This window comes from Eleginops maclovinus, chromosome 12 (genome assembly GCF_036324505.1).
Source record: "Eleginops maclovinus isolate JMC-PN-2008 ecotype Puerto Natales chromosome 12, JC_Emac_rtc_rv5, whole genome shotgun sequence".
In the NCBI taxonomy this organism is placed as follows: domain Eukaryota; kingdom Metazoa; phylum Chordata; class Actinopteri; order Perciformes; family Eleginopidae; genus Eleginops; species Eleginops maclovinus.
Genome location: NC_086360.1, coordinates 12729912 through 12752263, shown reverse-complemented (window position 1 = coordinate 12752263; position 22352 = coordinate 12729912). Strand labels below are relative to the sequence as shown.

Below are 22352 nucleotides of genomic sequence, written 5' to 3'. Positions count from 1 at the left end.
TTGATACTTGTCCATAACTCTGAAAAAAAACATAATTACGGTAGTTGTGTGAAACTATTAAAGTTCCCACTGCCCATGAATGCGCAACGAAGGATATAGTAGGGAATTGTAGTTTTCAGAGCTAATTCAACAAAAGTGAAAAGCGGTACTGAGAATATTTTAAGAACAACGCAGAATGTCTTTATCGACAAGATATAATGAAAACATGACTGCAACACTGCCGTTAGCTTCCGTTGAGTATGCTATTTTCGACCTCAATGAAGCAATAACCGGAAGTGGTTAAAAAAAAGTGTTTTCTGTGCAGAACCGGGGAGGCAAGACAGTACAAAGGGCAAGTAAGAAGCACCAGCTGACCTGGTTATACAGTAGCAGATAACAGTTTCACATTCCTCCTTAAATTACCTTTGATCTCAGGTTTAAAACTCATATTGCCAAGCTTCTGTTCGAGCAGCAGGTAGGCAGAAGTTACTCTCGCTGCAGCTGTGCGTTCATGCTTTTATGGTGTTCGTTAACAGCTCCATTATTAATTGATAGCGGGCTCTAATAATTGTGCGTTGTTGCAGATATGCAACAGGATTTGTACTTGACCTAATTTGACAGCTGCAAAAGGACAATATAGTTTGTGTAGCGAGTATAGCGCAGGAAAGAGTTTCTTACATTTAAAAACTTCTTTTGGAATGTTTATTTCAGAGAAGCTTATAAAAAACCTTTTACAGCCTGGGAATTTGATGATAAGTACGTTAAGAGGACAAGTAAATAAACCCATAAATTGAACTGTAGTTACTGACATTATGATAACTTTGACTCATTCTATCTGGGCCAGCATTTTAAGACTGAAAAATGTTTATCCAAATGTAATACACTTAAGTTTTTACAAACAATTTCAATTTAGCTTTATATGCAAGTCTGCAGGGTCCAAAAATAGAAGACAATTTTGTCTCATTCTATCATACACATTTGCACAAAAATGTGCTGCCAGTTGTGAACAACAAATCCATCAAACTAAACTATAAACTACATTATTGTGCCAAAGCGTAGAAATCAGTGTGCATAATTGTGTTTGACAAACATTGTCTCGTTCCAGCGTCAACGTTGCAATTTCTGGAAATGTATTGGTGTCCACCAATTTATGGCACTTGACTTGTGAAGGTTTAGCTGTTGCATATTGACATTAAAGGGCAACACATAATTTATGTAAGTCTATAAGTTTCCTTTCAAAAAAGAAATCTAATTTGCTGTATTTTCTTTACTCTGACATTTGTGACCCTTTCTCCTCATCACTTTTACCTCCTGTACCGGCCACAGATGAGACCTTCTTTTCACTCGTTTCGCATCTTCAGGAATTTATTCTTTCAACAAACACCACAACCTCAAAGGCGAGGCTTGAGCGGCGCAGCTATGCGCCTAGTTCAGTTTCATCGCCATGGTGACAAAGGAGGCATCAGAGTGGGTGTGGAGCAGGGGGACGGGGGCCTGGGCGTGGTGGACCTCAAGGCCTTCGACCCCTCCATGCCCTCCACGATGAGAGAGCTGCTGGAGCTGGGAGACAAAGGTCTGCAGTGTGCACAGAGGTATCAGACAGATATCACACATCCAGTCTCACCAAATATCTTTTCTGTTTTCCAATCTTAATTTTTCTCTTAAATTTCTGTCTTCTTCTTCATAATTGAACCTCATCAGTCATAATAATATTCCCTAATTGTCACATTCCGCTTCTTCCTTAACATCTTCTCAATAAATCTTTCACGTTACCTAAATCTTCTTAAACATGCATGTTTTTTCCTGATTAAATCTCTCAAATCAACATCCTCCTTCCTTAATCATTTTCATTTTTTCTTTTCATAATTTGTCAGGTTTTTGTATCTTGAACATATTCTTGTTAAATCCTCTTCATAAATAACTCCCATTGTAAAACACAGATGGTAAATCACCATCTTGCTCAATCAACTAAATTGTCTCTTCTCAAATCACCATCTTGTTCCTCCCTTAATTAACAATTCATCTTCTTGACAAATCATCTTGCTCCTAAATCATTAGAACCATCATCTTTGTGGAGAAAAAACATCATCTTCCAAAATGGATTAGTTGAATTAGCGTCTGTTTCCTACAACTTAATCTGCCTCAACATCTTTGTCATACTCTGCCATAAACTTTTTTCAAATCATGGTGTTCTCACTACTCATCCCGCCTACCTCCTCCTCCTCAGAGCCTTGGCCTCGGGTCAGTGTGTGTTGCAGCGGTCAGACATCCGGCTGTTGTCTCCTGTGTTGGCACCGGAGAAGGTGGTGTGTGTGGGCATGAACTACCGGGACCACTGCCTGGAGCAGAACGCCCCCATCCCCGAAGAACCGATCATCTTCAGCAAATTTCCAAGCGCCATCACCGGGCCGTACGATGACATCATCCTGCCCCCGGAGAGCCAGGTGGGAAACTTTATTTGTCCCTTTTTACCAAAAAAGGGTGATTTATTTGGTTTACAACAAGAAAAAAGAAAGGGAAGAGGGAGATTAAAGAGACCGAGGAGGCTCAAACTAAGATAAGATTTCAAGACAAAGTCAGACAAATCCCTCTGACGTTGCTTTCTAAAGATGTGTATTGATTTGTTTTTTTAGGAAGGATGTTTCAGGGACATTTAGTTTTAAGCCTTCTGCTACGCGCCATGGTCAGAGGGCTCAAAGACTCTTTTAAAATCAATACTCGAGAGGAGAGAAGCTGAACTGGTGTTATGTGTGATCTGTGTTTCTGCAAAGCTGCAGTTGAGCTAGAGAAGATTTGTTGAGGCAGCTGAACAAGGCGTTGCAGTAATCAAAGCGTTGTGTTTAAAGGCATGGATTCAATTTATTCCAAATATTTATGTTGAATCATGTTTCTTAATTTTACAAAGTTTCCTTATGTAATTAAAAGAGAAGTGGGACTGAATCAGAGATTTTGCACTTGGCTGAACATTCAATTGGAAAAAGTTGAAAGTAATTCAATTTTGTTTTTTACAGTGGATTTGACATTTGAACTAACAGGTGAATTACATATTAGTAATGTGCAGTGTGAAGAAAACTATAAGCAATCAGAACTATCCACAGGAGATCGATGACTCATTTTGCCCGTCTTATTTCTTGTTTAAGAATCATACTTTATAAAGCTTAAAATTTGAATGAAGACTAACCTCTTTTTTTGTAGGATATTATAGAGATGTAAGCATGTATTAATGTTGGTACACACTTTCTTGGTGTACAGTTTTTGAAGGTCATGGAGACAAAAACAACATCCTGTTTATATTGACAGAAAATGATGTGTGGCTATGAATGTCCTTTGAAAATCAACTTATTCAGGATATGTTTGAACTTATTAGAGCTCTCTCACCAATATATATACCAAATATACCTTAAAGTGTTTAATTTTAACAAGACTAAAACCTTGTTTGCTTGGATGTTTGGGGCTGCAGGAGGTGGACTGGGAGGTAGAGCTGGCCTTTGTGATTGGGCGAAGAGGAAAACACATCAAGGTGAGCGTCTCATCACCTGTTTATGCTCTGGTGAAGCATCTGTTGACACCTCTTTGCTTCTTGTTCAGGAGGAAGACGCTCTCTCCTACGTGGCCGGCTTCATGGTGGCCAATGACGTCAGCGCACGAGACTGGCAGATGAAGCGCAACGGGAAGCAGTGGCTGCTGGGGAAAACGTTTGACAGCTTCTGTCCTCTTGGCCCGGCTTTAGTGACCACTGACGCTGTGAAAGGTGAGAGTGAAAACGTTTGACAGCTTCTGTCCTCTTGGCCCGAGTTTAGTGACCACTGATGCTCTGAAAGGTGAGAGTGAAAGAGAAAATTAGCTGAGGGGGAGGCAGAGAGGGGGTAATTAAACACAATAAGGTGAATCATGCAATTATGAGAATGGTTAATTAAAGTCAGAATGGATTTATCTGGTTTGAAAACATTCCTGATGAATGTGTGTTATCATCTTTATAGCATCTTTATGTGGTGATATCAATCTAGAGAACATAACATTTCAGATTAAGTCAAGGATATGAATATTCAGGCTCAACATGATGGCTTACACCATAACTGTCCCTGTAATTAAAAAATCATTATATTGCATGTTGGGTTTAGAGGCAATAAATGATTAACCTCCTGCTCCAAACATAGCGCTGTTTACTAAAAGGATCATAATACAAAGTGAACAAAGCAAGGCGAATACAACGTTTAAAGTTTTACTTGCTGCAAGGGGGTCCGGTCAGGGTCTTAGAGTTGTAAGCTCTTCACCTGGACTCAGACAACTCCGACGTGGGCTCAGTTGCAAACAGCTTTTATTAAGTTTCAAGGTTGTACAACATGATCACGTGTTATCTGTTGTGAGTAGGTGTAGGGATGTGAGTAGAGATGATTCTTTGTCTTTATCTTCACAACTACAAGATACAACTACATGGGTATTGTTCTATAGCTAGTGGAAAACTACAGTAATGGAGAATAAATGCATTAACAATAATATGGAAAACATAATAACATGACAGTCACACTGGACTACAAAGTAAATCAGTATTTACACAATGATTATGGTATATTCTTAATTTCCCTAACATTACACATCATTGTTTTTGAAAAAACATTTTCTTAGAACTGTTTCTGCAAATTATAGCGATATTCCAGGGACTTGACAAAGGCCATGTTTTCTTTAATAACATTACAAAAAAAACTGATCAGTTTGATTCTATAGGATTACTCACATAAAAAAACACAACCTGGCCTGTCATCATTGTCACCTGTAATTTGTAAAAAGAAAAGGTCTCCCAGCCTGAATCCACAAAGGCAAAAAATAAATAAATTCAGGAGTGTTTATTTACACCTTTTAAAGTCCTAGTTTTTATCCAACATAACCTTGTATTTGCTTTTTTATTTAAAGTGAGTTTGCTATAGATGAGGTCTAAGAGTCAAACAGGAAAATAACATGTTAAGATGCTGTTTTTTGGTATCATGCCCTTTCAGATCCTCACAGTCTGGGGGTGCGCTGCCTAGTGAATGGCGACACGGTGCAGAGCAGCAACACGGATCAGATGATCTTCAGGACGGAGGCGCTGGTTGCCTGGGTCTCACAGTAAGTCAACTGTTCAATACTTCTGATCATGTGATGGTGTCTTTTTGCATGATTTATCTTAATATAAATTAGACATAATATATTCAGGCCTCTTACATTTTTCTGCTTCACTACCTTAAGCTGAATGCAGAGTTTCTCTTTGGGAAATTATGCAAATCAGATCATGTCTGAAAGGTATTTAATAAGGAGCACTGTGTCGGCAAAGTGCCTGTCTTCTTTATGGACTTGAGGCAGACAATATGACATGCTTCAACAAAGACTCATGCACCCTTTTAGCCCTGCAGCACCCTGCATACCTGCGCTTTGATCTCAGATGCTTGGCCTCTCCCTTCTGGCCTCAATTAATGGTGACAACGCCCGTATTTCTGTAATAATGGCCGCCCACAGCACCAATCTCTGTATTCACAAGGACACACTGGGAAGTTATTTTTTTGTACGCCATTAGCTGATTTAAATGCGTTTACCAACTCAACATGGCAAACTCTCAGTGAACTGCAAATCAGGCCTATTCCTGCTCCTGAATCTGAACCTCCATTCTGTTTCTTCCTCTCCTCTCAGATTTGTGACCTTGACTCCAGGCGATGTTTTCCTGACCGGCACTCCTCCAGGCGTGGGTGTGTTCAGAAAGCCACCGGTCTTTCTCAAGGTGAGTTACTGTGGAAAACTGAGATTAAAAATAAATGTACTGCAAGAAGGCACATACTTAAGCCGTGTTACTCACTTTAACAAAAGAACTAAATGAAATGTGTAAAATCAATGTAGCAGAGTTTAAGCACTCTGTTTAGTCCGTAATACGCTGTCAAAAGTGTTTAACTGTTTTTTCCTTTCAGAGAGGAGACGTGGTGGAGTGCCAGATAGATCAATTGGGCTCGGTTATCAACAAAGTCGTCTGAATATGGAGACAATCTGCTGCCAAATAAATAAACTGCACTTCTGATGCGCTGCTGCACACAATGAATCGTATATGATTGATATTTTCTTCCTACTGATACAATGCGAGTAAATCTGCTGGATATGCGTTTAAAACATACTTTTCCTGATGAATGTTAATGGTAGTACAGTGATTTTGCCTCGAGGTAAGGAACACAGTATTTTTACTCCATTTAAGGTTACATGACTCAATGTGTTGTGTGCAGTGACCTCGGTTATCCAGTCATCACTAGCTGTAAAGATACCTCTCGATCCGCAGCCACCCACTCAAGCTATGCAGATGGAGCATGCATTTTTTAAATATGCAAATCATTTCAACATTCACTATGAACTTTATGTAAAACTTTTCAAATAGCCACCTTCAAATAAAAAGTGAGCATATTTTCCCAAAAGGGAATTGAACTTATCAAATAAAAAATGTTTTGTCTTCAAAGTGCATCCGTTACTTTGGAGAACATTCTTCAAAATGACTTTGATATGGGTGTTGATTGGTGTCTTGTTTGATTCATTTCCTTTATTCTTAATTAACTGAAGTTTATTTTTCTTTCACTTTACAACTTTAGAGAAATCCCTAGACTGACATTAAAATGTAGCAGTAGTAAGATGATGCTACAGTTTTGACTTAAAACTAATAAATTCAGCATTGCATCGTTAGACAGACCAAAGCAGCTTACATATATCTGTATACACACACAGGGAGGAACATTGGGTTAAGGGTTTGGGTTTTTTCATGAGTGTTTTTAGTATTTACTCTACATGTATAATATATGGACTCAACATACTGACAAAAATGCTGAAAAGAAACCCATGGTTCAAAAGCACCAGAATGATCATGACTAATCAATGTCTCTGAAAAACTGTGAATATTATGACCTTCATTAGGTACGAATTAGTGTAGGAATCAAATATTAGACTGGATAAAAGTGTAACCGTAAACTGTCCCAACACGACACAGTAATTGTGTAAAATATGTTATAAATAATACTCTTTACAGTATACTACTACTTGCTTTTAATATATGATTAAAATCAATGTAATTCACATTTTTATACCGACAGTAAATTATATTGAGTTGTTAGTTAAATGAGCAGCTCCTCTTTTCATGTTTGCAGTGCATTGAGAGACAACGCACTCAACAAGCTATACTTTTTTATTTCCTATACTGACTGTTTTTAGTACACCCGAACACACACACTAAACACCCATCTGTATTTCGGATTGAAGCCCCAGCTCCAGTGAGGCATGTGTGAAGCTTAATCACTGGGTGGCAGTAGAGCATCACGGTGGATGAGAGCCAATCAGCTGCAGCTGTGGTTTGTGATCCAAAGAGAAAGCCACAGTGACTCTTGCCTGTACAAACAGTCGGCTCTGAACAACCAAATATTAATGCCTGCCAGAGAAAAGGTGTCCATCCTGTTCAGAGTGAGGCATTGATTTGTCTCAGAGTCAAAAGGTCAACGTTGACCCGTCTCTCCTGAGGCCTGAGTCAGCACACAGATCTACATTCCGCATGAGAGCAGCGATGGGCTGTTTGGAAGTCTTTTGGAATAATAAGTGTGTCATTTACTGCTGTAAACCGTTTTATATTAATTTGGTAAGTGTCGAGCAAATGAAGAGATAAAGAACTTATTTATTGTCAGTTTGAACATTGGTGAACTGATTAACTTGTGACAAACTAGAACAAACATAACAAAGCTTGATGTACATGTTACAAAGAAAACTTGTGCGGCCGTCATTACAACATAAACAAGGTCCCAACACGAGCTGCGCAGAGACCTCACAGCTGATTACAGGGACTTCATAATCCTCGTCTCCTGTGGCTTTATGCTAATGCTATTACTAAAGATAAACTTAAAATCAGGGTCTCATCACTCAAAAATCAAAATGCAATTAACCTAAAGGAGCGAGCGTCCCGGCTCAGCATGAATCTTTTTTTAACAGAGAACATGAGCCTCTCTGACACAAGGATGAGCTCAGACTTTGCAGCACAACAAAGCAGAGTGCAGCCCCCGAGTCACGCTGCAGTCAAACAGCTTAATTGTAGAGGTACTGGGAGATAAAGCCATGCAGCTTCTGCCGGTTTTCTGACAACTGGAACAAAGGGACAACGCCCAGGAAGACGCCTCCTTTTTGACGTTGCTCCGAGATGACCTGAAGCGAACATAAACAAAGCAATGTCAGAGCACTCCACTATGCTTTTTGTTTAGTAGCCTTTATTTGAACACTGTGTTCGAGCCTCGCGGCTTTTCTTATCTCTAGTGCTTTTTGCACAAGGCCAAATAAAAAACAAAGAAGTGCTAACAGAGATAAAAACAAGACCTTTCAAAACAAGAACACTTCAAAGAGAAAAACAAAGATGTTTAATGGATAGCATTGAACCACCTTATTCACTCAGTATGAAATAATGAGGCGAAATAGGAGAGCCAAACTTCAGATAGCGCTCTCCTTTCTTTTTCGAGTGGATGCATTACACACATTTCTCCTTCGATTCGACCTGCAGATCTCAGATATCAAGCTGACTTGACATCAAGGAGAGGAATTAGCAAAAGGATCCTAACGACAAGCCTGATAACCATTTCTGACTGATAACCTCGATAAGAGAGTTAATAATGGCCTCTTGAGATCCCTGCAGATACTGTATTTGGGTCAATGATGCTCTATTTTATCGCCATTGATTCCTGACCAGCAGACTTATAGAGGAGACTGATTGATGTAGACTCTTTATTCTTTTTTAAGGTGCAAGAGATGAGAATATGTGCTTAAAAGGAGAAATATAAGTATGGGTAATGAGGCTTTAGTGAGCTGCTCCCCTATTTCTCTTCAGTTCTTTGATGCCCTTCTCCTTTTTAAGATTCCTTGCTGTTGTTTGCAGAGTCAGTGCAGATGGCGGTACCAGACGCTCATATAGACCATTTGCTTTACTTCCTGCACTGTATGAAAAACAAACGTCCACAGACTTGAAATCGACTGCAGCAATAAATGTGAAGCCGTTATCTGGTCTCGTCAAAGTGAAATGCTCGATTCATTGTGCCTAGTGAATTGTTTCCATATCAGGTCACCTCACAGCCCACAGTTAAAACCAGAAATGTGTCACTGAGGAATCCTCAGTAATAGTTTCCCAGCATTCAACATTTTAAATAGCATAAAAAAGAATTCCACTTAAAGTAAAAGCCCAAAACTGTTTTGTGCAATAAACCTTTTTGCTTTCTTGCTGAAATGTAATTGAGAAGATTAATACCACACTTGTGTATGTTCTGTAAATATGAAGCTATAGCCTGCAGGCAACTATATTAGCTTAGTATAAACACTGGAAACAGCTCGCCTGGCTCTGTCCAGAGGTTTTAAATACACCTACTAGCATTTCAAGCTCACTTTAAGTGTTATACTTCTCATATCCGCTGGGTAGTTTCATCTGTAACAAATACAAGTATTTCTACATTTCATGACTATTTGGTTCTGTGAAGAAGTGCTGCCAAAACACTAGTGACCTACTCTGAATACTGTGTGTATACTTTTAGAAAGTACCATTAATGCATTAGAAAGTACTCGAGTAAAATGAATATATGTCAAAATGAGTATTCAGTTCACTACTGATCCCAGTGGTGTTATAGTTCATAGGCATTTTTTGATCCTGCAGGAATTTGAACTACATCAGTTACAGCTATAGGTAAATGTAAAGTCGACAGACAACAACAATAGAAGGATTACAGGCTTAAAGGATGCCTGTATTTTTCTTTTTAAAGAGCAAAATGTGCATCACATCAAGGACTGGAGGCTAAAACTAAGTGTGGCTTGTAGTACACTTCTCCCATATGTGATTTAAATCACTTTGTGTCCATGGTCCAGTGAATTCTCTTTAAAGAGTGACATTTCTACCTCAAACATGATTGGATGTGGCTGACTTGAGTCAGGCTCAGTTTCTCTCAAGTTGCAGCTAAATGTGGTTGGATTCCTGTTCACGCCAAGCTCAAAGCTCCAGAATATTGTTAAAATATGCCGCCAGCAATTGATTGATTAAATGCGATTTGGGGTTGGACTCGCAAAGGAACTGACTAATGTTAAAACTGAACTTTTTAATAGAGTTGGACTGCGCATTAACTTTCAGTCTTGAATCGAGCTGTAATTCTCTGCAGACAGACAGATTTAGAAAAACACACACACACACACACACACACACACACACACACACACACACACACACACACACACACACACACACACACACACACACACACACACACACACACACACACACACACACACACACACACACACACACACACACACACACACACACACACAGGTAGAGGCTGTCACTCACCCCCAGGTCTATTAGTGATCTAACAGCAGTGTGTGCAGCCTCCTGCGAGCAGCTCTCTGTGAGATATGGCACAAAGGCACATGAATCAAAAGAACAGACAAATATCCAATATAGAAAAACCAAGTCGGGATAACAGAACAAAACCATCACCAGTGGGACTGACGGGATTTTTATACAGTGCATTATTGAAGGGTGTCAATTGGGTAGTTTCTGATTGTCTCATGTTTTTTAAGAAGAGAAAAGCTTGAGAGGTGAGCGAGGAATCTCTGCTGAATGTTACAACAAACGCTGACTCAGTGGGAGAAGACAAGCTGGCAAGCATTCAAAGTTAAGAAACCAACGAAGGGAAGATATTTGTGTGTGTGTGTTCTTGTGTCAGGGCGAGCTCACCATAGTTCTGCTTCTTATTATTTGCTGTGTCACGCAGGTAGGACTGTATCTGAGCCATAAACTCTGACTCTGCAGCAGAAAATTAAGAAAAATAGACGCAATTAAATGAATTACACAGAGCAAAATGATGAAAGCCTGCAAAGACAATTATATATGACGTTTTCATACGTCAGGGAGATGCTATAAAGGTACATTGATGGCTGTTGGGTGGCTACAAATGGCTTAAGGGGAAACATTAACACCATCTTTGATCCAAGAGAAATAGCCAATCAAAAAGAAATGGTGACTCTCTCTTAAGCATACAGTACACAAACCTGGCAGAGGTGTGTGTATGAGTTCCAGAGCGGCAGTGGTCCAGCACAGCGCCCTCAGATGACCAGCGAGCATTCTGCAGAGGAAGAAGAGCATCTCTGGATACTGACTCGGGTGGCTTATCTGGGAAAATACACAGAGAGTGGAAGCAGGAACGGTCGAAAAATGTCAAAATCCGGAAGGCGGGACAGCAGGAATGAGTGAGCATTTTCTGTTACAGTGAGCACATAGTGAGAAGTTGCTGTCAGTTGCTCATTCAGCCCTAGAAAAGAATAAGGCTTCAGAAAACAGGCACAATATTACAAAAGTTTGAAACTTGCCAGAGCATCACATTCTCATGTGGGTGTCCCAGGTTTAAAACTCAGTGCTGGTGAAGTAGGTTTTGTATTTTGGTTCAATGCAGTTACACGTTTGAGCTTTTGTTAGTAGTAGGGATGGAAGAATTAACTCAAAACACATCACAATAATCTTATGCCCTAATAGTCAAAATACACAAATAAAGATGTCCTTAGAAGACCTTAAGAGCAGTGTGCTGTTACAAAAGTCCAGCCATACATGTGTAAGGACATGCATATTGCAATTTTTCTACCTACTGAAATGAAAATAAAACACAACTGTATTGTTTTGAATAGAGGTATCAAACATAGGCTTAAACCTATTACCCCTATAGACATGTTTAATGTATCTGTATATTCTTTTATATTTTCTGTATGTATTTCTATATAATAATTCTGTGGACAAGTGCTGTAAATCAGGGTTTGTCTACACGCTCTTAAAGAAGTGCATCTGGTTCTTGTAAAATAATAATGACTGAAGGAGGCGGAGAAACAAGGGGTTCATTAAATCCCCTTATGAATAGTTTAATATGTTTATGGGCCAATATAATAATGTAACATTGAAATATATGAGTGCAGAGGTTACATTGTTAAGTGTAGTTGATCTTGTTCTTGTACTCTTTGGTCATTACACAGCTATACTGAATCCATTATAAAATGTTATTTAAAGGCTGCATGCTCATAGCAGTACTGCAGCAGATAAACTGTGACAGACTGTATTTGTAATTGCTAGAGGGCTGATGTTTTGATCTTAGAATTATTATCAATTTTTACTGAGTGACATTTTATGAAGCGTGGCGATGAATGGAACTCTACAATGTTTTAATGAGCGGTTGCCATTTAGTCAATTAGTTTTAAACTCAGTGTTAAAACAATAATTACAGTACTCTGCAGCACTGAATAGCTTTAAAGCTAACATAGCATAATAACTGATGTTGTGATGAGTTAATAAACAGTAGGCAGAGACTGCCGAGCTAAATGTGCACTAAAAGTAATGGATGTGCATGTGGACCAAATGCACTCACCAGATCTGGGCAAACCAAAAAAGCAAGACTAGAAATATAAATTGCACAAAGAAGCCAAAAAGGAATATTTTAGTGAAGATAGATACAGTTATACATTAGCTCATCAGATTGATCTGTATAGAAAGTAAATGATATAAAGAATTAAGGTTTGAAATAGAGAAAAATGGTTCATAAATCAGGTCATAAATTGTAATTCTTGAGAATGTATTCAACCTTGTACACCCTTGACAACTGGAAGAAAAACATTCTCTTAAGCTTGCATATCTGAGAAGATTTAAAATATAATATTTAAAAACACAATAAGCAATAAAACATTTAAGTGCCTTTAGGAAACGGCCTTTGAAAAAGTTCTACATGTAAAGTGAACCAAATGATTTTAAAAAAAGTTTGGGCAACAATCCTCAAACATTGAGCAAACACAACACCAGGCTTTCTCTAAAACCAAATCTTACAGCAACTTAACCTGGATCACTGCCAATTATTTTTTGTCATCGCTCCTGAGCTGAGGGCAGCGGAGGAGAAAAGTGATTGCAGAGGATGGAGAAAGTCCAAAGATTAGAGTAGAAGAGTAAAGCTGTGTAACTGTGTAAACAGTCCCTTCCTCACAGGACGAAGCTGAAGTCAGAGAGAGGCTTCTATACCAGTGTGTAGGCGGTGCTGGTTTCACTGAGCTAGTAAGACCTTGAGGCACAGGTAGGCAAAATAACTTCTTTGGATGAATCCTCTCAAAGTGACAGTGTTTTTATTTTAAATATCCATGTAGAAAAATATTAGGGTAAGTGAAACACCTATGTATACTGTATGTAGAAAGAGACGGAGAAAGATCACATGACCAATCATTCAAACCCATCCAACACTAATTGTGAAAAAAAAACACACAATAAGCTAAGATACCTGAGTTTGATTTAAGAATTGCATTTGTGCATGAGCCACAACCATTGTAGGACAATGCCATGTTTATTATAACTGTGTAGCATTTTGTGATACATGTTTTTGTTTCTAGAAGTTTACCATCATGATATTTTTGAATGCCTGATCACTTATCTTTTTTTTTTAGAGTTTGTTATATTTAGTTTGTGGACTGTCACTATTTTTAAAATTTGTATGTAAAGTTAAGTCAGAACAGCCACATCAAGGTTTTAAACATTTATTGCAGCAAAATGCGTTTGGAGTTTGGCCTCGTGACTATGCTCATCTGATGATCTGAAACCTGTCTGACCTTCTTTCTGATGTAATGCACTCAGAATGTCCTTGTTCTTTTAAAAGGTGCTGTGCAAATACACATGCATTGTGTTATAGAGATAATCTGTGTGGAAACATCTGCACGTTTTTACTTATATTCTTGCTGTAACACTTTGTTACACTGAGTGTCATTATTACAATTTGTTTAGTCGTAAGGAATTGAACCTTTGAATGTTAACTTAATATTCTGTTTGTTGCATTTTGACATGCTGAACATATTACCCATAAGCTGTGTATGTCTATGCTTATCACTGTGCTTTGATTGCTGCTCTCTATGGTGCAGTTGCTCTTGAGGCACCTCAAAGTCACTTTGCAGGGTTTGTGAACGACGCACCTGAACCTTTGCTCTGGCTGTTTGGTCCCTTTGGAAGTTTGCTTGCTTGTGTTGAACACACATACATCAGCGATGACAGGCAGGCTTCTTTTAACGATGAAACCTTCTGCTAATTGGTATTCAAGTTAAGTGACTCAGCTCTATATGTGCTTTTGTAGTGGAGATTTAGCTGCTTCAAAGCTCTTTTTCATGTGGTGTTTCTGGTAATGGGACATTTTTCCTTTTATATAACCTTCGGAGATTCCCTAAAGCATGTGAGTAAGCCAGAGCTGGCCAGCAAAAAATTGTGTACCTTGTAGGAACGCAGCTCCTGCTCCTCCACATTACAGTCGCTGTGGTACATTTCGTCAGAGGTCGCCCAGGACAGATAGTTGTCCCTCTTCAAGAAATCACAGATGGGGAAGTCTCTGGGAATCTACCAACAGAAAGCAGCATGTCGGACTACATCTCTTTTGGTCTAGTGAGGCCATCATGATCTCCTTTGTGTGTGCAGTTTGTTTTGAATGTATAATTCATTTTGTTAAAAAAAAAAAAACATTCAGGTCGGAATTTTACACAATGGACTCAACACAAACAATAAAGATGGATATTTACAGTTTTTGCATCCATTCATTTTATATCATTCCAGTTTAGCTCCACTATGTTCACCAGCTTCTCTCTCACTGTGTGGCTGTCGGTTGCTGCAGGCCAGGTGGTGTACAGCTGGCAAAATCATGATGATCTTACCTCCTCCATGATCAGGATGCCACAGCGTACCAGACTGTCGATGGCATCTAGAGCGAAACTCTGTGATGACTGACAAGGCTGGAGAGAGAAAAAAAGAGAAAGAGAATTGACACAGATAACGAAACATAAACCGAATTTGCTCATAACGATATTTTAAAAGTCGACCAAGGAAAGAAAAACATAATAAAATTTAATTGAACCATATTGATCATCTCCAAAAACTATTTGTATTTCCCCACAGACCACTAAACATCTTAAGCACCATCTGTTTTTGAAAATTCTTTCTCATTATTATTGCTTTTAGTCTGGGCTTTGGCATTCAAATGGAAATGATCTTTGCATCACAGTGCAGAGAGTCTTCCACCTTATTCCTCTCACTGAGCAAAATGGCTAAATCCTTACTTGAGCCAAAAGAAAAGGACAGAAGGACAGAAAAGTTTTTTGAGTTTTTGAATTCAGAGTAAGATAGATAGATAGATAGAGAGAGAGAGAGAGAGAGAGAGAGAGAGACAGAGAGAGAGAGAATGTCTGGACTTTCAACTCAACGTTTACTAATACCACATACTAGAAATATTTCCATCTTACACTCCCTAATATAAACTGGTCCGCTCAAAACAATAAATACTAAGGCATTATCAGTGCAGCTCAATCAAACCATTGAAAGAAAAAAGAGAGATAAAGATAAGAAGATAAATAAGAAGGAAGGTTAGAGGCACAAACGGCTTCAGCCCGTCGCATCTCTCTGAAGTTCAGCTGACAGAGAGCACGAGTTTAGTCGTGAAGACAGAGCAGAGATCAGAGGAGGACAATGAAGGATGGCCGGCAGGAAGATAATACCAGGAACGATACTTCTCGTAGAATAATGGGCTGAGAAACATAGCTGAGAGCAGAAGAGACAAGAAAGTGCAGCTGCTTAACTGAGAGCTGAGCTAACAGAGAAATGAAAAGTACTTCTGGCTCGGATTCGGAGCCCTTTAAGTCAGTCTGATGGAGCACGTACACACAGATATACACACACACACACACATACACAATTTAAAACCTCTCTCTGCCTGAGATATAGGCAGCAGAGCAGGATGAATGGCTATTCAGCTCCATTAAACATCCATTGAATGAGACACACTGGGTGTTTGTGTGATATGAATTCATACTCACTGGCAGGAAGCCCGGAGGCAGGAGGTGGGAGAGCTGCAGGGCTCTCTCCGTCAGCTCGGACTCAGAGAGCAGCACATCAAACTCTATGTCACCGCTGACCCGCTCTCCGTCCACGCTGTCACTCGTCACTCTGTTGCCGATGCCGCTGCACACCACCCCGCACAGCATGGCTGACACCACACACGCTAACCCCACACACACACACACACTTGATTATTTGCTCTAATACTTCATACACACTGTGAGAATTCCAGTGTTTGATATCATATTTTAAGTAAGATCAAGGGCTTGCGTCTTTATTTTTACTTTTCATCCCCATTATCCTGCTTTCATGTGCCGATGGGAAAGTCTTAACATCACATATTGTTTGTGTCACTAATGAGGCCACAGATTTTTTTCAAAATACAAACCTAGTGAACACAAACCAGGACGGAGGATGGAGGACATTTGAGTTTAGTTTTCTTATATTAGTCCCTACATTTGCTACAATATCTGCAGAGTACATTTACAGACGGGGAAAAAATACAATCAGCTGCTCCACTAAAGAAATGAAATGTTTAATGCCTAAATTATTAAAATAAAATATGTGATTTGGAAATGCTAATACTTTTACTATTAACAGAGTATGTTTTGACTGAAGAATTGTATCTAAACATCTTCCAATACTGCATATTATACAACTAAATGTAATTCCCTCAATATACCGGAGAACTCATTTCTACCTTCTGATGTAAGCATGTATTTATCGGTGACAAAGAGGCTTTTAAAGCCCACTGCCTACCAGCTTCACTTCCGGTAGAAGTCATAGAGGAACAATGAGTCATAAAGGTGAAGCAGCTTCCTGTACTTCAAAAGTCCATATCATTTTTTTAAAAACCAGCTAAAAAAAACCTCATAGTTAAAGGGGTCAACAGCATCTGTGGCCCCAGTGTGTCTGTTAGCATCTAGAAACAAACAGGACAGTGTATTTATACAGAGAGCTCATGGCTCATGGATGAGCTGATACAACACTTCTGGGCTTCCTGCCATTAGGTTATTATCATATATCACTCATACAAAGTATGCTGTTTCCAACCCCATCGCCCAATAAGAGCGCCAAAAAAAATATATACATGTTCAGTGTTTTTCAATGTCTTGCTTTCAGCACTATCTGCATTTGGTTAAGATGAGGGAAAGATTGTGTTATGGAAAATGAACTGTGATTAGGGTGAAGGTAACTTAAGAGTGACTAAAAACCCTTGGTTAATGTTTAGATTATTAATGTTAAGGCTATCTTGACTCAAGAACACTTCAGCAATGCATTTTATATCTTCCCTCCTCCAGGAGACTTGGTTTAAGTTGGTAAATATTATTATTTTCAGGTCTCAAGATTAAGATGCAAATGTAAATAAGCTGCTTGATTATTAGTAACTCTTTAATGAAACTAGATATATGACAACCATCCCGCTCTGATTACAAAACTAACTTTAAATTGTTTGTTGTTTTCAAAGTACTGTAAAGTTAACCTGGAAATGCCTGGTTTGAGTTAATCCAAGTCTTTTAGTCTAAGAAAGGTCTCCTATTATTCTGCTGAATAATGTCCTGCCTAATACATCTACTAAAGGTGTAACAATGAAATATATCATCTTTACACCTCACACATATTTCACAACAGGAACAGGTAATCAGGATACAATATCATACAGCAATTTATAGAAGAAACAGAAACCAGCTAGAGAGCTTAAAATGATGAAATGAGCTGCTGCGTGTAAAGTGCTCCACTGCTCAAGGCTTAGCATGCCTTGAGCATTCAGAATATTAGGTACTTTAACTTTATAATGTCATGTTTCAAACAGATTTTCCACACTGACATGCCAACAGTCCGAGCCAAGGCCTCCTACGGAAAATAAATTAGCTGTGGAACACAAGGTCGCAACATGATATTTGAGCTTAAATGTTAAGACAGTACATGCATGCAGACACACTCACCTCCAACAGCTTCCAAAATAAAGGTGTGTGTGACCATCTGGGCGTGGAGGGTAAGGTGAAGTGTGGCAGCAAGAGAAGGACAGGGCACAATGAAAAGGTCTTTCCTGCAGCGAGGCACACAAGGACAGAAATGGAGACAGAGGTTTTACAGAAAGGGAAATTGGATTTTTGATAAGCAACACAAGTTTGTTCCACAGCTTTTATCGGTAATCTTTGTTTATATTTTTGATAGACAGAAAACCAACTGAGACGGCGCTGCAGCTATGATGAGATGAGGGGCGAGCAGAGAAAGGGCAGAGCGGACAACCTCCTCCAAACTCCCCCCGAAACCAACATCTTTGTTTCTGAACAAGAGTTCCTCTGTGAGCCAGGCCACATCCCGGCACAGGGCAGAGGCACTCACACCCTGCGGAGGAGAGGGAAGGAGAAGATTTGTTCGGCGTATTAACCATCTGGTGACGTTAGTTGGGGACTGGTGACGCAGGAAATCACTGTCACACTCTAATAAAGTTGCACGGAAACCAATTTTGTTTATGAGCCTCTTGGAGTGTTGAAGGATCTTAAGAGGGGTAGAGGCGGATTTTAAGTCTCACAGCACCAGCGGGGAAATTATTCAGCAAACACATCAACACAGGGTTGATGCATGTACCTTGTGGTGTCTGTACAGCAAAAGACTGGACACCAGACTGGTTGACATCACAGCCGAGCAGGAGGCTGCAGCTAGAGAGAGAACACACACACGCAGATAACGCGGTACAATTTACATACCATCAAAACAAAAGCTTATTAAGATGAGTTTACAGGAGTCAGCAGGGGAACATAATCCTGGACCTACAGAAGAGGAGGTGGAGGATGACGGCGGTGCTCAGGTCTCTCTCTGGATCAGCTGGCTCTTTGAGTTCAGATGCATAATGAGGAGATGGAAGAAGCCACGACATCCTCCTCCGCCCAACCACACTGTCAGTTCTTGAATAAAACATGATGGAGGAAAAAAACATGTCAGGAATAATTTACAGAAATGTTATGGTTATTTCGACTGACTGACTGTTTTAGTCAAACTTCATTTATGATACTACTCACAGTATGGTTAGCATTTACTTACATTACCTCTCTACTAGCTAAAGCTCCCACAATGCTCAAGTATTAGCTTGAGATTTCAGATTAAAGATGGATGGATCCATGGATAGATTACCACTCTACACATTTGTTTTCATTGTTAGTGGTTGAGTAAGTTCAAGTGCAATTTTAGCCTCACTGTTTCCTTCCTTTATGCTGTATCAGAGCTGTAGAAGTCACTACTGATAAAAACCAAACATGCTGACATGAGGTGTTTTATATTGCAAATATATAAATGCAAATAATTTACCACTTAGGTTTCCACTCACAGCAATCATTTAGCAACAATGTGTCCAAAAATGAAACGTGGTTAGCATTTTGTTGTTTTAGTTTTAGTAACTGCTGGGAGTACTGGAACGAGGAGGTGCAGACGAAGCGAGACGATAGATAAGGAGCTGCACACCTCCAACTCCTCAGAAGGTGAACCAACTCAACTGCATCCTGCTGTGGTGTGGAAGAATACTAGCCACTAAGCATGATGAGTATTATTGAGTTTGTTTATTCAAACTGTTTGTTGTTTGGCTGCAGATACACTAGAAGCTGTATTTGTGTATTAAAGCCTTTTAGCTGATACCACAGTATTCACAGCTGTGGCAACATATACCAGGATGGTAATGTTGAGGATTACAACTAAAAAGAAGGATAACACAGTTGGTACTAACTAAAGAGATCCACAGTTGGCCTTGTTCCATCCGAATCTGTTGCAGTAAATTAGGTTCATTGTCAAGGGAGTTGCATAACAAATCAAGTCGTAATCAAGGATAATTATTATTTGCTCCAGCTGAATAAAAAAAAAAAAAGAAGAATCGAAAGACATCATTAATTTTATAACATGGACATTTTCAGTGATGATCAGTTTGTTCTTTCATGCCATTTGTAAGTAGAAAAGGGAAATAGCTGTTTTTCCAGTAAACTCTTAATGGCCATTATGAGAGTTGAGCAAAAGACAGGATATTTCAGAGGAGTAAAAGGATGTGAGGGTATAATAAAGCTGTAGTCTTACCCACATAAAACAGCAGCTACATCATTCAAAAATGTAGGTGTGTGCAATACACTTTATGAGCTGCTTAGCTGGAAGGATATGAGCAGGATATTTGTTAATCTCAGCGTTGTATGTGCGAGTGAGATATACAGTAGTGTATCCAAGAGAGCAGTCGTATCTGGCTCTGGTACTACTCAATTCCAACAGACTGTCCGATTTTTCATTCCAACAAATATATTAACCGTAAGTAAGTGTGTGCTCCTCTGGATAAAAGTGTGAGGACTTTTCATTTTCATTACAACAAAGCTCCCATTCCCTGCATTTTTATACATGACAATACAAAAGAGGCTTCAAACGCGGAGACTTCGGCAGCCAAGCAGAATGAGTAATCATGGCAGAGACACAGTGTTGAGTACCAGATTATGTTAATGATGTAGGGATACACAAAGAACTAAAACTGCTCACATGCTGATAACAATCCAATTTAACTATCACTCTCCAACTCATCTCGTCTATTACTTGCCATCTATTTCACTCCTGCTGTTTTTTTTTTTGCATCCCGCCCTCTCAGAGGAATTAAACACATGAAGGGAGAAGCTACTTTGCTTGTCAGAAGCCAAGCAGAGATTGAGCTTTATTTTTTTCTATCTGTTATCTGTTTCACTGGCAGACTGTGTAATGTTGATGGTAATTGGACTGAGTCTAAGAGGATGAAAACTCTCATCAGAGCTTGCGTCTTCTCTGTGCCAGATTCATGGTTTAGAGGAAAGTTGAATCTTAAAAGTTGGGGAGAAAGTAACTTTTTGATTTGACAGATGTTAGATAATACCCAAACCAAATCCTAACTCCATTGTGGTTTGTTTCGTGTAAGTATGTACACAGGTGGTTTCATTACCTGTGGTTGAAGATAACTGGAAGCAACAGGTCCTGCAGAGGGAGCCATTCATCTACTCTGCACCTCCCTGACTCGCACATCTCCTACACACACACACACACACACACACACACACACACACACACACACACAGTCTCTAAATCATTAGATAGTGATGATATTGTTAAACCAAGTGTAAAAAAGAGAAACATAATTTTGATGTTTTATTGCTGCCACTTAATCCCCTGTTATTATTGCCATGTGAAAACCTTCCTTCCAACCCAGTTTATTAGGTACACTATTACAACACTTCATGAAGATGATATTGCTGAGAGGTGTCTTATTTCAACTTATTATTTATTTTGGAGTTTGCAGTTTGCAGTTCTCTTGCATTATGTTGAATTTTGTTGAAAGACATTTCTGATCCTGTTCCTGGAAAGTCTAACCAGGCTCCACAACTGGGAGCAAATTCTGGCTCTGATCAAATACACTGTGGCCAACAGCAAAGCTCCCAAACCATGCCTGAAATTCATTCTTATGGACAATATCCTTTTAGCTTTCATGATCCACGCCACTGGAACAGTCTGCTGTCCCAATGCCAAATGTCCTGCCTCTGCCAACAGGCTAAATAAAAAATGAATAGCTCTGATCATGACAGTCAAAATTGTTATCGCAAGTAAATAATTAGGTCAAGAAATATAAAACGGTGATTTTTGGGAAGTCGGCTCAAACTGTTATAGAGTCAAAGACATTTGAAGTCAACCTCAACATACCAACTGTATAATTGAAGGGCTTTTATCATTTAAGTCAAGAATATGTTTATTTATAAGGGTAAGCTAAGTTAATGAGTCCACCTTAATGCCAGAAGATGCTGATTAAAGAGACAGAAAATATAAATGGAGAGGAAAATATAACAAACATGTATTTAGGATTAGTTTTTTCCATACTTTAGGAAGGCAAACACTCAAGGCCAATCTAAATATATATCCTGTCGTGATATGTCAAATGCTAGATTTTAAAGGGTTTTCTGGCAAAAACAGTATGGGAACATTTTCTGTAAATGATAAGCAAGTCTTTCTGCTCTGCACCTTGAGAGAAAACGGCTGAGCGAGGTCGATCCTCACATTTCCTTCCAGTCTCCTCCAGAGGAGAGAGCACAGCCAGCGCAACATAGAGCTGAGGCCAACCTGTGAGGACGCACACACACACACACACACACACACACACACACACACACACACACACACACACACACACACACACACACACACACACACACACACACACACACACACACACACACACACACACACACACACACACACACACGATATGAACAGAGAGTGAGCATTGAATCATAATGAGACTTTGCCTTTAGGAGGGACATTACAGCAGTAATACCACTAATGAGCAGGATCAATGAGGAGCACTAAGATAAATAGTGTTGCGATAGTACTGTTTGAATGACAGATCAAAATGGTTTGTGGACGACCTTATCATAGCAATTAACCAAAAGCAACACCCGCTCTCCAGTATCTTCTTTAAGTGAAGAGAACAGAC

General features: G+C 39.3%; 2 protein-coding genes across 8 annotated transcripts in view; one reads left to right on the top strand and one right to left on the bottom strand.

The window, feature by feature from the left end:
- The first annotated feature begins 124 nt into the window (after positions 1–124).
- fahd2a (fumarylacetoacetate hydrolase domain containing 2A) lies at positions 125–6482 on the top strand. 5 transcript variants are annotated; one of them, XM_063897688.1, is made up of 9 exons: positions 131–335; positions 1085–1194; positions 1306–1571; positions 2207–2423; positions 3440–3499; positions 3568–3730; positions 4974–5082; positions 5641–5728; positions 5913–6482. In XM_063897688.1, the coding sequence occupies exons 3-9, from the start codon at positions 1306–1308 to the stop codon at positions 5973–5975; spliced, it is 966 nt and encodes a 321-aa protein (XP_063753758.1). In that variant the 5' UTR covers positions 131–335; positions 1085–1194; the 3' UTR covers positions 5976–6482. The 5 variants fall into 5 exon arrangements, with proteins under 5 accessions (XP_063753759.1, XP_063753758.1, XP_063753760.1 ...); XM_063897686.1 differs by having other exon boundaries at positions 315–454; XM_063897689.1 differs by lacking the exon at positions 1085–1194 and having other exon boundaries at positions 125–335.
- A 1142-nt stretch (positions 6483–7624) lies between these two features.
- Positions 7625–22352, bottom strand: part of gpat2 (glycerol-3-phosphate acyltransferase 2, mitochondrial) — a 116958-nt gene continuing 102230 nt past the window's right edge. For all 3 annotated transcript variants that reach the window (XM_063897907.1, XM_063897909.1, XM_063897908.1), the window contains 13 exons: positions 21881–21979; positions 20814–20896; positions 18656–18786; positions 18470–18540; positions 18066–18226; positions 17821–17924; positions 15853–16037; positions 14698–14775; positions 14264–14386; positions 11038–11158; positions 10724–10792; positions 10334–10389; positions 7625–8163 (listed from right to left, as the gene is read on the bottom strand). In XM_063897907.1, coding sequence (XP_063753977.1) covers positions 8047–8163; positions 10334–10389; positions 10724–10792; positions 11038–11158; positions 14264–14386; positions 14698–14775; positions 15853–16037; positions 17821–17924; positions 18066–18226; positions 18470–18540; positions 18656–18786; positions 20814–20896; positions 21881–21979 — 1398 coding nt within the window. In that variant the 3' untranslated portion in view covers positions 7625–8046. The remainder of the gene's footprint in view (positions 8164–10333; positions 10390–10723; positions 10793–11037; positions 11159–14263; positions 14387–14697; positions 14776–15852; positions 16038–17820; positions 17925–18065; positions 18227–18469; positions 18541–18655; positions 18787–20813; positions 20897–21880; positions 21980–22352) is intronic.

Bases quoted from the DNA above. Each gene is read 5' to 3' on its own strand.
- fahd2a (XM_063897689.1), top strand. From the start codon at position 1,306: ATGAGACCTTCTTTTCACTCGTTTCGCATCTTCAGGAATTTATTCTTT. The intron at 3,731-4,973 runs GTGAGAGTGAAA...ATGCCCTTTCAG, and splicing joins GACCACTGACGCTGTGAAAG to ATCCTCACAGTCTGGGGGTG. The intron at 5,729-5,912 runs GTGAGTTACTGT...TTTTCCTTTCAG, and splicing joins AGCCACCGGTCTTTCTCAAG to AGAGGAGACGTGGTGGAGTG.